Raw genomic sequence first — 15,256 nt, forward strand, 5'->3', positions numbered from 1 at the left:
CAAAAGGGGCAAATGTGAGGGTCCTGCCCACCACACAACCGAGGACAAAGCAACAGCCACAACAGCAGCCACTGTCAACCAAGGAAGCGACAGCATTAAGCCAATACCTGCCAAGCTGGGCCTTAAGAGCATGGAAGAGCCTTTCTGTTTCAGTGGGAGGGAGGCAGGGAGGTGCAAGAGATGAGGTTCATACCCAGGGAGGGCATGGACAGAAACAGTTTGTTACTGTTCCTCCAATAATAAATAATCTCTGATCTTTGCTGCTGACAATCCTCTTTCCCTCCCGGCTTCCCAAGCCCCCCACAATCAGCTCCCACTCCACTGCAGCGGGTGAACATCAGCATCCTCAGTTTCACAACGGGGACATGCAGCAAGAGCACAACTTTCCCAGGGCCTCCAGAAAGCTACAAAACCCAAACCAAACCGATTCTCCTCCCCCCGCCCTCCATGTGCAGCCATCCCAGGCACGGCAGCCCCGGCTCCTGAGCAAACACCCTCTGGAGCAGGAATTCAAAGGCAGGCAGTAAACAAACCTCGGCCCCAGAGACGGGAGCGCAGCCGCTCCCTGCCAGGGAAGTCAATAATGACAGGCAAGCAGAAAGGAAGGAGCTGGAAGAACAAGAGTCATTAGTGGAAACTTGTTGTTTGTGCTAATTAGATCATTATCTGGAAACTGTTATTGATGTTGCCATTTCAGCTCCTGCTGCTGTTCACAACTTTATTTTATCCGTGTCTATTGACTGCCCACACTCTTCCGTGTCCTGCAGGAAGGGCTGGCGGTGCCAGGTGAGAGGAAGAGAGGAAAGGAGTTGTACACCTGTAAGATTTCTGCCAGCACAGCTCCTCATCACGTAAATAATATTGATGCAGGCACTGTACATGATCAGATTTCCCCACTGGTGGTATGAGCCATAATTGAATAACCTCAAACATTTGATTTTTTTGCCACATCTTCGAGGAATGAAGCCTGAATAACAGAGCTCCCAAGTTGACTGACTTTGATTTATTACAGTCACTGTTACTCCTCCTGGAAACCACAGTTCTCCCTCCCCCCCTGAGCGAGGTGTGCTGGGGGACCTGGGCTGATGAGAGGACAAACACGAGGCTCAAGACTCCAAACTACAAATCAGGGAGCTGGGTTTGCATCCATAACTCACATTCCCACTTTTTCCTGCCTGTTCACTGGTGTATCTGACCCTGACCTGCAGAAGGGCTTTTGTACTTCCACTGATGAGGTGTAGGAAGAGGGAATATTGCATCACATCACCATAACACGCTCCTGATTTTGTCCTTTACCACAATTTTGTACCAGTTCTGCACTACACCTGCAGCAAATTGTAGAAGAATCATGGCACTGTGTCCTCCTGCATCCCTTGCTGTGCAGCCAGGAGCCACTCCCAGTCCCTACCACTTGCTTTGTCTGGGACAGTGGTGAGGAATGGGAATACTGGGAAACCCCAGCAGGTGTGAAGCCACCCTGCCTTCAGCCTCCCCTGCTGTCCCTCCCTGAGCTCTGCTTAACTCACCAACCCACCCTGCTGCACCAAACAGAAACGTGCTGGAATAAATCACCTGCAAGTTAAAAGCAGCCATTAGCCATTAGCAAACACCACAGGCCCACGGGCCAGGGTAATTCAATGTGATATGCTTGGGCATGCAAGGTAATAGGTTCCAGCTGAATACCATGTGATACAATCTCTTCAATGCGAGGTTAAATGAGGCTGAGACAGAGACCAGATGGATTTATCTGGGTAGTGCTGATGATTTTTTGTGCGTGTGCTTAAGGTGAAGTGAAGGTAAGTAAGGCAGAAATAATCGGAGAGAGAAGCAGGAGCTGGGCTGCTGGGGCAGGGATGGCAGGAGGGACCTCATCCTGCTGGAACAAACCCAGAGAGCAGGAGGATGCTCTCAAGGCACTACAGATGGGAACAGCCAGAGAAAAATAAATACTTTATCAATCTCCCCTTACGGAGGAAGAACCAGAGGGCAGAGCGGGACAAGGGAAGCGTGGCCGGGCAGATGCAGACACCTCACTGATGAGGTGCCAGCAGGATTTAGGAGCCCAAACACCATCTCTCATCCACCCAGGACCTCTGCAGCAGGAGAAGGGACCAAATTGGTCCCGTGCCCAGGCACAGCAATGCCCTCCCTCCCCGTGGAGAAAGCTTTGGAACCCTCACCAAGGCAGGGACGTGAGCAGAGCTGTTGCCTAAAAAAAGCAAGGGCTCAGCACGTTCAGGCTACACACAAGACTGCAGGGAAGGGGAGCTGAAATTCTGGACTCGCCTCAAATCTTCATTAGATGTTGCTTTATTCTGATTTCTATCCAGAGAGGAATACCAGAGCCAGTGTCTGATAAGGAGAAAGATTTCACTGGTGTACAATATCCATATCGTGTATGTCATAAATGGAACAATGAGTGCTGTGATATTCTCTGAAAAGAATATATAGAAAAGTGCTATTAAAACCCCAACCTTTCATTTATTGTGTCTGTAGTTAGAGAGGTACCTCAGGATTAACAGATTATCAGTGCATTAGCATTCATGTTCTGGATAAAGTGTCTCTGGCCATTTACATGGGCACAGACTGGTAACTCAAAGGCTCTATGAAATTGGATGCTAAATAATATCCAGAGGAAATTGAATTAGACAGGAGGGAAGAGAAATGTGACTGCTATTAAGTCTCTAAAGAACATTCCTGGTTTATCCCCTCCCCCCTCTCTGAGAATAATATGGCATTCAATTTTCCAATTATATAAATACATGAACACTGGATTACTAGAGGCAGATAATTGAATATTTTGACTATTCTACAAGGGACCCTTCATATTTGAAGTGGGAGATGAATGGGCTGTGCTGCATCAGCCTGTGGATGCTCGGGCTATAAAAACCTCTACTAGATCCAGAGAGTATAAAGATCTCCAGCACAGAGAGAGATCTTATCAGTGTTCAGTATGCAATAGTTAATTTATTCCACTGATATCAGGGTAAGTTATACAATAGCAAAACCTGGATAATTTAGGCCACAGATTGTACTACTTGAAAGGTGCAAGGAAAGGCATTCACGGCCGCAGCATTTCCAACCCGGCTCCTCTGTGACTCTCTTTCCAGGACATCAATCACCAGATGAGAGGAACTGTAAGCTATTTTCCAGTAACACACTGCCAATCGCAAGACAAATGTCAGATGTCACAAAAGGAGAAGTAACCATTTTTCAACTCGTGAATGTCTTCAAATATATTACAATGAAAGTGCGAAAAAAAAATGACCCTTTCAGCTTCATTTGTTCTGACAGATGCCAGACCTTGGAGTTTGGCATTTTATCTTCATACTGCAATAATCTTTATGAAACTCAAACAAGGCTGAGGGCAGTGGCATTAGTCTACAATTGTCCTCTTATGTACAATACATAACATTTCAAACAGTCTGGCCGTTGAACTAAAAAAGATCATCTACTTCTATTTTACTGGTGTTACAGGAAAAGATAAGGAGAAGGGACCCCACACCTGAGATTAACACATGCTGGGGATTAGTTATGTGTGGGCTCAGCCCGACTCCTGCATTGCATTGCCATGCTGCTATTGCCACTTGGTGGCCTAGTGGTTAGCGTGCAGGACTTTCACTGCTGCGACCACGGGTTCGATTCCCAGTCCCTCCCGGGCAGATGGAACCCGTTAGCCCTGTGTGGCCATCCATCTATGAGAAGGACACTCTAAACAAACCTACGTCCTGAGGACCTCACTGCCATTGTCCAAGCTTGCTTGGCCCCGGCAGATGAACCTTAGGATTAAAGGGTGGGCTCAGTTCAGCGCAGGCTGTGTCTCACCTAAAAAATCCATTGCGCAGGCTGGAAAGGTAAAAGACCTTTCCCCAAATCTTCGTTCGCGAAGATGGGCCATTATTGCCACTTGGAAAAAAACATGCTGCTTAAACTGAAACCAGGGAAGAAACTCAGAACACTCCCTGAAGTAAAAACTCACTCAGTGCCACGTGTGCATTTAGTCCATGACATGAAATGGGTGGGCTCCCCCTCACTGACACTGGGCTTCCTGAGAGGACAAGTTTCTGGTGCACCAGCACTGGAACATTCCGACCTGGAGCTCAGGGAATGTTCTCCAATCCAAAGCTCAGTGCCCAGCTTAGAGCTCTGCCATTTCTGACAGGATGGAGGACACTACAACATAAGCAAAGTCATTAACATTAAAGAGGAGAACAAAGGAGGAAAATCAAACTCAGATGTAGCCACACATCATAGTAATAAAATATGAGACCACAAAGAGTTTCACTGAACAGCCCTGAAGTTCCCAGTTATTCCTGTCCTGTTATTCCAGCCAGTCTCTGTTGTGCTCAGCCCCCCTAAGAAGCATGGGAAGTTATGGTTCATTTCCTGAAAAATAAGACTCCTCTGTACAATTCCAGTGGTACAGCCCAGCAGTTCTGACACAATATCCTATTAAACAATATAGATCTAATTTTTACAGACTTACACTGTTATTTAAGGGAAAAAAATTAAGTGCAAAGACACAAAAATTCTGCTCTAGATGATACTGCAGGTCCCAACAGGGTAACAAACATGCAAATGGCAAAAAATAAACAAACCTAGAATACAGTTAGTTTAGGGTAAAGTCAGTGACAGGACTGGTTTCACTGGAATTTAAACTGTACAGCTTCCTGCAGAAGCAGTGCTGAGTCCCTGAAGACAAAACCTCAACTTGATTCACCAGCTTTGACTTGAGGAAGTAAATTTTTTTCTGTGAGTAAGTGTGGAAGCAAAAGGATAAATAGCTTTAGTTTTTCTTTAAAAAACTAACAGTACTTGTCATGGCAAAGACGTGTACAAAGAAGTAGAAGCCAAAATAGGATTTCAGTGTTTTAAGTCTGTCTTTAAAAAATAAGTACATAGACAATGACCAAATCTGTATCGATTCCAGCCTGTACAGTCAAGCCATTGAAAGAAGAGGGGTCAGAGCCTGAAGTCTGACCACAAATGTAATTCCAGGTTTCAGTTTTCCGAAGTCTGGTATTTGAGACTGCAGCTCCTTCCCTGGTTTCTGTGACACATCCTGTGCTCCCAAAGCAGTGTAATTCCTTTGACACGAGTGTCCCTCTCCACCAGTGCAGCCAATCCCACGGGGCTGGTTCTCCTCGTGTTTTGGTCCTTCCTTCATGCCTGGTTTCCACGTACTCAGGAGGAAAGCACAGCGTGTCACGGGAGGGGCACCCACAGAGAGGCCAAGAAACAGCCATTGCCAAGGTCATTATTTGAGAATGGCAGCCTGCAGAAGACTTTTCGAAGACCATAAATAAAAACCAGCTGAAATAAACAGCTGTGACTCTCAGATGGAGGAATTCAGTGCCTGTGTCTCCCCCAGCAGTTCAGGGACACACCTGGGAAGGAGCTCCCAGTCCTGTCCCGCCTAATTGCGCTGGGTTCTATAATCTGCCAGTTTGGAGGCCGTGGCCGTGCGGTTCAGGAGGGCTGGAGCAGCTGGGCTGAGGTGCAGCCCCTCGGCCTGGCAGGGCCCCCCTGTGCCCCCTCGACGCTCCGGGACCCCCCAGCCCCACAGCAGGCGCTTCTCGTCCAGGGCAGCCAAGTGACACTCACAGAACTCGATCAGCGACAGCACCTGCTCGTGCAGAGGGAGGGACTTGTACTTCTTCTGAGCCAGGCAGAAGAAAGCTTCCACAAAGGCCTGCAGACACATTCCTGCAAGGAAAAGGTGTTTACAGGGGGTTCAGAGCGCAGCGTTCCCTGGCATTCTTCAGGTATAACACCATCTCCTGCTCCATGGGGCAGCAAGAGCAAATGTGTATGTGCTGGGTGTGGACATTACAGTTGTCCTAGTTAACACCTTTTCATTGAAATGGCAGCCCTCCAGAATGCTCAGAAAGAGTAAGGTTGTATTTGTATGTCACACACATACAAATGTGTCTCATGGAGTGTCTCAGTGCAGGGAGAGCCCAGCCTGGGCTCTGGACAGTGATATTCCCTGTCACTGAGGCAGTTTCCTCAGCCTGGAATCCAGAGGCAAACTGGTACAGCAACAACCCATCTTAAAACATTGTACCATTAAACTGCTGTGATATCAGCCTTGATTTCTGCTGCCTCAAATACTGAAACCAAATCAGACACACAGGAACATGCTGAGCACCAAGGAAAACAATCCAGCTGGAGAGAAAAACCAAGTCTTATGGCAGCAACTGAATCGAGTCTTTTCAACCCTGTGTTTTCAGAGATGGCCCCAACCCAAAAGTTCACAGCAGTGTGCCATTTCAGTCTGCAGCACTGTAAAGATAACCCCATTACCAAGTGTCACCTCCTAGAGATGTGAGTTCATTTGAAGTATTACTTCCTCTCTGCACAGGTATGAACCCTCATGAAGGTGAGGAGGCCCATCTGTTCAGCCAAACCCAGTAACTCCACAACAGTGGTTTTGTTTCAGCTGAACGAAAAACAAACAGCTGAAAGTGTGCAGTGCCAAAAAATGTCTCTGCTATAATAAAACCCTGCCCCTTCACAAACAAAAGTCCCCTGCAGAAGCCACATGCTGCAGTACAGACACTTCAGGTGTTGTTCCATCACATCTCACTAATAACACATTACCACAGCCAAGGGGAAGAGGGGCTGTGTATTAACACTAATTATTGTATTTAAAACCTCGAAGTAATACCCACTCAAAATCTTAATTAAGAAGCCAGACCCCAATTGGTTGTGCAGAATGGCAGCCACAAGGCACAGTTAGAGCTGCTTTGTGCCTTAACTGGCTCTCCCAGTTTGAACAGACACTTAAGAAGATTATTTTAGGACGAGATATTGAAAGGTTTGGGGTTTTTAACTTAGTGTTGGCTTAGTGATGCTGCGGGAAAGGCACCTTTTCAAAATATGACAATTACATTCTGAAGTATAATTTCTCTCAACCAAGGCTGCAGCTGGGGTCGTTTACAATCTTGGCTGTAAAACAGCTTGCAAAAGAATTGTTGAGTTATCTGAAAGCAGCAGCTGCCAGCTCAGTAAATTTTTTTATCAGTCATGGTGAGCTGCAGGCAGGGAAACCACCTCTGGTAGCACACACACACTTTCTCCCCCAGAAGTGACGCTCATGTGAAGCATGAAAAAAGTTAGAAGCTGCTGTTTTAGAACAACAGAATTGTGACTGTCATGGTTAGAGCTGGGAGTGGGCCAAACACAAAGCCAACAGGAACAGGTGGGTACTTTGTCTTTTAACATCTAAAAAAACATCTGGTTCATTGAGACTGTCAATAAATCTCTTAATTTCTGAAAGCCTGAAGATTCAGTTCCATGCCTACTACTTTTGCTAGTGAAATTTTATCAGCTAACCACAGAAAAGACAGACCCACCCTGAACTGCTAAATGCAAATACTTGTATTTTACACATCTGTGAAAGTGAGGTGACCCCAGCCTACCTGAAGTAGTACTGCCCTGAAGGGTAACTGCCACAGAACTAACCATAAGAATTGGCTGTACACGTTCATGCCTCAGGTGCACATGCCTTGTTCTCATTTCTATTGAATGTCTGAAGTGTGCTTAAGCTACCAAAATTGGAAAAAAATAACCCCAAAATCCAGCATCCACAGCTTTTGGAATACAAACCTGTGTTACCTGATTCTTTGTGGTCAATTCCCATGCTGTTCCACCTCCTTGTGATATCAATGTACAGGATATCTACAGCAGCCATTGAAAAATTGCTGTTACTCAGTTTGCAGTTTCTGTTAAAAACAAACAAAATAAAGAAGAGATCCTGATTACATCCAAACTCACAAGTAAGGAAAAATTCTGCAAGGGCAACTGGGAGACCATGTTTGCAGACCCACTGTAACCCGCTCAGTCTAATAACACACACAGAGCAGATATCAAACAGACCAGTGCTCATTAAGTGCTCGTATCTGAAAGAGAACAGGCCCAAACTCGGACTATTTCAATTAAAAATATGACCTGACCATTACACGGAGCTTTCTCCCAGGCTACTGCCAGTATTCTGAGGCTGTAACAGAATGGAATTAATTGGTCCATTGTGAACCCTCCCACAAATCCGCACGAGGCAGAGTTTGCACAGCGAAACACTCTTTTTATTTGTCTGACTGATCCTGTTTGAAAAGGGCTGGAGGAAAACTTTCAGGCACAGCATTGCTTCTCTATGCCTGAGCACCGAAGGGATTTACCCTCGTGGTACTGAACACTGCCTGGAGAGCAGCAGCAGCACCCTGGATGGGCTGCTGGGGCTGTGGAGATCCGACACTCCCGTGTGCGGGTCCGCAGTGCGGTGCTGATCAGAAGATGGGAACTGGATGTGTGTCCAGGATTTCCAGATGTCTGGCAGCCTGGCTGCCACTAGTGCACATGCCAAAGAGCTGGCCAACATTTCTAGCCAGAAAAGAAAAACAAAACAACCCCCACCACCAACCCAAACCTGGCTAACTGAAAAGGCTCTCACCCTACAAACCTCGGCAGAGCTCCCTTAAAATAGAGAGCAAGGTCTGGCCTAGTCAGCACCCAAGCAAGGAGTAGAATCACATTCAGTGTTTCCCTTTTAGTTATTTTTTTAGAATTAAGAAAATATTGAAGGAGGATAGATTTTGATCAGCCAGAATTTGGGTGGACAGTCTGTGCAAGCACTTGCCCACGCACTCGTGCCCACACACGAAATCCCGCTTGTGGAGCATTTTATTCCTGAAAAGTGATACAGCTCACAGAAATGTGACCTTCCTTCTGAAATGAGCAGCCATGACAGCACTTCAGAAAAGGGCTATATAGCTCATATAGATCCTCTGGGAGGAAATAAACCAAATATCTGCCAATAATAAAAGGTTGAATTTAACATGCATTAAGAAACTGCAAATCCTATTTCATTGAGATAAGACAATTTATTTGAATATTCTTAAAAGGAAATGTTGGCATTTATTCTGTGTTCCTGACAAGTGCCAAAATAAGGCTGGATTAAACAACAGAAAATACAGAACTGGATGGAATCCTGTGCTGGTCTGTGGATAGAGCAGATGCCTTCAGTCATTTTCTATATATCGTAATTTGTATAAACCAAATTGTTTATATTCATTCCTGAATGCTAAATGCATCTGCATAGAAACAGGATCTGTGTTTTAAGAGTACATCTGCTGCTGCTGCTCATTTCTTTTGTCATAGTCAATCAAAGACAGAAAATGAGATATTTGGACCATGACTCAAACAGATATACCCATAAAAAACAACGAAAAAAACCCTCCCAAGTAAAAAGAATGTGAAAGAAATAAATTGAGTTCCTTGTCATTGCATGGTGCAATTTCACAATGCAAATCCTTCGTGCACAGTGCATCAGGAACTGGCATTTGGGAATCCTTCCCGCGGGCTGGGGCGCACGGCTGAGCCCCCACGGCCGCCACAATCAGATCAAGTGACCCAATTTCAGTTGTCACTGTCTCACAAATGTATTTCTATGATTTACTGGAAACGTGACATGTTGATGGAGGCTGCAAATTGTATCTGCCCGAGTATCACTGATCTGCTGTCAAATAAAGGCCCCACTCCCCACCAGACACGGATTCCCAGGTCAGGTATTTCAGGAGCTCGGAATGACAAAAACGTATCTATTTTACAATAAAACAGGCAATGTTAGAAGGCATCACAAAACCTACAAGTGCACCACTATTAGGGTCAGCTTTCATCCCACCAACCTTATAAAGGTCCGGAAACCCGTCGGCCCCAGCTTGGTGGTGCCTTTGACCCCGAGGAAGCGGATGAAGAGCGCGGCCACCCTGTCCACGAGCCGCAGGTAGCTGAACTGCTTGGCGTACTTGGGGAACACCTGCTTGAGGCAGAGGGAGGGCAGGCCGGCCTCGGGGCTCCGGGGACCGTCCGGCTCCGGCCGCTCGGCCGGCACCGCATCCGGCAGCGACTCGCTCGACTCCGGCACGTGCTCCAAGCGCGGACACCTGCGGCACAGGATCACGGAGGGGCTTGGGTTAGAGTTTGGACCTGGCTCCCCACCAAGTCCCCCAGACTATTGATGCCTGCTCAGCTGGTGCTTAGAAAAAAATCCAGGAGCCGTTAGTTGAGGTGAGATAGGGAAAGGATTTAATTGTGCCAAGGCAAGAGATGGTAAACGACGCGCGCCCCGGGCTGTGCCCAAGATGTTACATTTATAACAATATCTGGCCAATCCCAAGTGTGTCCACCCCGTAACTTTTGGCCTGGTCCACCCCCTGGCCCACCTCCTGGAATTGGGTCGGGGGGCTTTTTGGGACCCCCTCTTCACAATCCTTCATCATCTTCGGGGTACAGAGAGCAGAGTCACCCAGTTCCTTGACTCTGTCCTGAGGTTTAGGCCAAGATACAAGTGTTCCCCAAACAAGACAGGCTTGCCTTGACTAAGAGACTAAACATTTTCTACTGGATATGGGAATAGGGTTGACATGGGGGGTATGGAATGGGGTGAGAGGATTAAGGAATGTATAAACTAAGGGGTACTATGGGGAGGAGGGAGAAAGGAGTGTTTCTAAAATCTACTTCTATTACCTATAAAACTTATAAGGTAGAAAAATAAGAAAACCATTAGGGCCTTAAGGCATCACTATAGTGAAAACCTCCCCCTCCCTTCCCCTTTGGGCAAAGGAAAAACCATAGAAACTGAAAAAAAAAACCAAACTGAAACCAAGCAAATTATATCAAAATATATATGGTTTTATGTATATCACAGTTATATACAGTTAAAATACTACGTACGTATAAAAAGGAATCCCAAACACCCCCCAAAGGGAAAGGGAAAACGGACAAAAAGGAAACTAAAACAGATATGCACAATCGAAACTTGGGAACAATCAATAAAGAACTTTCTTCACAAATTTGTACCTGAAACACCTCTTAAATTCATATTTCTTATTAGAAAAGTATCAGTAGCTTTTTTGTATGCTACTGCAAGTCTCATTCCTTTCCACTTATACATTGGGAAGGTCTGTAAAATATTTAAATCAGAACAAGAAAACTTAATTTAGTCTTTGCTGCCAAATCTTGTATTTCCATTCAGTGAAAAAAAAAAAAGAATATACTTCTTAATTTGCTTTTGCGGGTTACTGCTTTTATAAAGTTTAATGATTTGTTTTCATTCTTTTGCTTCCTCCCCCAAGATTTCCTTACATTTCCTTTTCTAATGCACTAGAGTTTAATTAATATGACCACATAATTTGAATTCAAGTGAAAGGTATATTTTGCACTTTTATTAAAACTCAGACTTTTCGAAGCAAACCTGCCCAGGAGCTTGTCCACACCTGCATTATGAACTGATACACAGGCTTGCCTGTTCTGCACACTCACCTTCACTGACTTACACTGATTATATTCAGGTACAATTCTACCACAGGCACTACCTCAATGCAAGTTTATTCTCTGTATTATTCAATTGCTATGCCCTCACCTCAATGTGGTCTCAACACAACCAATGAAGACAAACTGCCTGGGTAGGTACAGCCAGGCACAGTGTCTATAAATACAGATTTTTACTGTGATCTGCATGTCTTTGTAAGGAATCAGTGCACAGATTTTTTTTGCCCCAGCCCTTAGACAAATTACACTCCTTGCAATGCACCATTACGTTTTCCCCTGCATTTCACTGCCATCTGCCATCACCACACCATAAGGGTGAGGGCGATGACAGAACTCCCCAAGGGTCACACAGTCAAAGACCAGCGTGAGCTCCTTCCTCAGAGCAAAGCAGAAGAGATGAGGAAAGAAAAAGGAGGGGGAAAAAAAGCACAGAGAAGGAGAGATTGCGTGAAGAATGCAAGAGGAAGGAGCTGCAAAGAGCAGAAATACAGCTCCAAGTCCAGCAACAGTGAAAATGGGAGGGGGATTTTCATCCCCATGTCTACCTTTAACTCATTATCAACTGGAAAATACAGAAGTACACATTTTTGTAATCTTACCTGTCATAGAATCACAGAATGGTTTGGGATGGAAGGGACCTTAAAGACCATCCAGTCCCACCCCATGCCATGGGCAGGGACACCTTCCACTAGCCCAGGTTGCTCCAAACCCCATCCAGCCTGGCCTTGGACACTTCCAGGGGTGGGGCAGCCACAGCTTCTCTGGGCAAACTGTCCCTGGAGAAGTCCTGCAATGGGGATGTGGAGGAGGGACCAGAAACTCCCCATGTCCAGACAGAGAATCCTGCCCAGGTTCCCTCCATTAGCTCCTCTCTCACGGAATTCCCAACAGGCAAGGGGAGGAGAAGGAAGCTGAGCCCCACACTTTAAAGCTGCTCGTTGGAATTAATTGTTTTGACTGACATAGCTGAGTCAGGCAAATGAATGAAAGGTCAAATATAAGGTAATGCTTCTGTTGCCACCCAGAAAAAAGCAAAGCTTAATTTACATACTAATGTCTGACCTCAATACATTAATTTCTCTAATTCTGCAGCTTATGACAGATCTTTCTTTAGAAATGATCAGCTGTGGAGAAAATATTAACTGCAGCTTTAAAAAAAAAATTTGAATTTTAATAAAGCTTGTGGAAACGACATCTAAGACTACTTATCTTTTATACATGATTACTAATTTATTAATGTTTCCGCCATCTATGTTTTATCCTTTTCATTCTGACCAGCCTTAATCTTTATGCAAATACAAGTTGCTAAGGGACAAACAAATTTGCAACTACTAATTAAGGGCTTCAAAATTCACAGCATTTTGTATACTTGCACATAAAATTTCACTCTCAAATTCTCAGTCAACTGGGGTAAGAATCACAATATTAATATTTCTAAGAATGCTCACTTGCTATATTTTACATTTAGGGCATTGCTAGAAGTATAAATTAAGCAATTTCAGTATCAGCTTACAACTGCTTACCTAATAAAAGAAAATATTATGTTCTGGATTCTGAAGCTATAATTATTCCCTCAGCTGAGCCTCTATTCTCCAAGCAAGGACTATGTTAACATAGTTAAAAGCAAAGAATATTTTGCATGACAAATCTATCTATCCACCCATTTATCACCACAGAATATGGACCTCCCAAGGAACAGATCTGTGTTAGTACCTGGAGCGTGGAGTTACGAAATGTTTGTGCTCTCATTCACAGAAATAAATCATTTAGGAAACCAAGGCAAAGCCTGAGCAGTGTCTCTGCATTATCAACCATTCATGAATTTGCTTTTATGAACTAATCCCATTACTTTTATTAACACAGACTTCCAGCACTCCCAGGATGTCATAGCAGGAACAGTTTCATGGTTTGCCTGCATGTTGTGTGAGTAATCAGCTTTTGTTTTGTTCTGGCCACTGGTGAAGTGTCATTTGAAGAAAGTGAATATTCATCCCCTCTTCGCCCTCTGGCAAAGTAAAAAAACATCAATAGCACAAGTATTTCCTCCTTTCGAAATAATAACACAGCTGCACAAAGATAAAAGTATTAAAACAATGTTAAACCCACAGAGTAAGGGATTTTTGATGTTATGTTAGAAAAATTATTGCTCTGACATAGAGTTATTCAACACTTGGAGAATGCTTTGAGGCAGGCAAAGCAAGCCCAGTGAAGAGTCCATATTTCAAAGAGCAGAATCCATCAGATTAAACATAAGGATTGATAATCACCATGTTGTTGGCAGACAACGAACTTCTGATCATACCAAATACATTTTGAAAACACAGCAGCTGTTCTGTCTCTGGGAAGCACAAAGTGCTGACAGCAGAATTTCAATCTCTCTCTCTCTGAGAGAAAAGGACCCATTTCTCAGTTAGAGAAATCAACTGGGTAAATCTCTTCCCTTAAGATTTTTATGTTATTGTGAGCAGGACCAGTCGAACTTCCCTTGCAGCTCCCAGGTCTGGAACGGTGCTCACTGCAGAAGGGAGAGTTGGCAAACGCATTTTAGGTGAATCCATGGATCAATTAAAAATGTATTCCATAGCTTTGGCATTTGTTTAACAAGACCAAAACAATTTATCAGACTCTTGGTAAAAAGTTAAACCCCTGCAGCCTGTCAGAGCCATCACAGCAGCTCTCACCCCTTCCAGGCTTCCCATTCCCATCCCAGGAGTGTTATTTCCTTGCCACAGCCATCGGTTCCCTTTTGGAGAGCGATGGTTGGCTGCCTCTTCAGATTGATGGATTTATTATAAAAATAAACACTTCTCATTAAAGATTAAATGGCTTTTGGCAGAAAACAGACGCCTGTAAGTTTGCAGCCTTCACACGGTGCTAATGAGTGTTTCCAAGATGCAGGAACTTGGCGTGGATCCTGATCTGCTCCACACCGAGGACACAAAGCCACGGATGGGAACATTACTGACATTTTCATCTCATGTGCAGAGAAGACTAGAGCTCTGGTTTGAGAGATTTCTGTAGCCTTCCCCAACATGTAGTTTAAATCATTAAAGAAGAAATGCATCTGAGGAATCTCAGGTGCTGAAAAAAACCCCAGCTATTTCCTAATTATTAATTGAGTTTACTTTACTTCCAACATTAAGAATAATGGTGATATCAGTCTGTATTAGCTACATATTTATTACTTTTAATGTAACAGAAGCAGTGAATGCTTATGCTATTACCTGTCAGCTGTGAGTGCTGCAGAAAATATGGCATTACTGTAATGAAATAATGGATAAGCAATGCATATCCTGCACCCAAAGACTTCGTTCCACTGTAGCAAAAAATTATTATAGAACAAAGATCATTAAATATAGTCCCTGATACTTTATTCTTTGTGGAGGGAGCTGTTATTATTCCTAGTAGATTTATTTGTGTTCACTATTTGCTTTCAAGGTACTTATGTGCCTCATTATTTCTCCAGAGTTTCTTTTGTTACTTTAGAGAAATGTTCCTGTAAAATAATAATACAGGATAGTGCAAAGGCAAACCAGCACTAAAAAGCCTGGGAATACACTGAAATTAGACCACCAAGTGTCTTACTGTAGAACAGAAAAAGAACTAAAACCCCAGGATATTTCTTCCCGTGTGGAAATTATTCTTAGAAAGCACTTGTGCTTATGCTGGGACAGAAAAGGAGCTTTATCCTGTCATCCAACGGAGCAGAAAGCAGCAGTGCAATTGCATTTTATCAGCCTTAATCCTCCTATTAAAGCAGGTGAACTCTCATACACAAAATAACACTCCTGATGATTACACTGCTATTAAGTCATGTGGCTTTATGCTTTCATTTTGTGGCAACTGGGTGCTAGGCAGTTTTATTGCTTTCTCAGTTTTTCAGAGACTAGAGACCAATTATTACTTAAAAATAAGCCAATCATCT

General features: G+C 44.2%; 1 protein-coding gene across 1 annotated transcript in view; it reads right to left on the reverse strand.

The window, feature by feature from the left end:
- Positions 1–4,361: 4,361 nt before the first annotated feature.
- TTLL11 (tubulin tyrosine ligase like 11) overlaps positions 4,362–15,256 on the reverse strand; it is a 44,121-nt gene continuing 33,226 nt past the window's right edge. Inside the window, exons 8-10 of the mRNA XM_027687937.1 lie at positions 9,687–9,944; positions 7,621–7,727; positions 4,362–5,706 (exon numbers count right to left, since the gene is read on the reverse strand). Of these exons, the coding sequence (XP_027543738.1) occupies positions 5,417–5,706; positions 7,621–7,727; positions 9,687–9,944 (655 nt within the window). The 3' untranslated portion in view covers positions 4,362–5,416. The remainder of the gene's footprint in view (positions 5,707–7,620; positions 7,728–9,686; positions 9,945–15,256) is intronic.

This window comes from Neopelma chrysocephalum, unplaced genomic scaffold, assembly GCF_003984885.1.
Source record: "Neopelma chrysocephalum unplaced genomic scaffold, ASM398488v2 Primary Assembly neopelma1_74, whole genome shotgun sequence".
In the NCBI taxonomy this organism is placed as follows: Eukaryota; Metazoa; Chordata; class Aves; order Passeriformes; family Pipridae; genus Neopelma; species Neopelma chrysocephalum.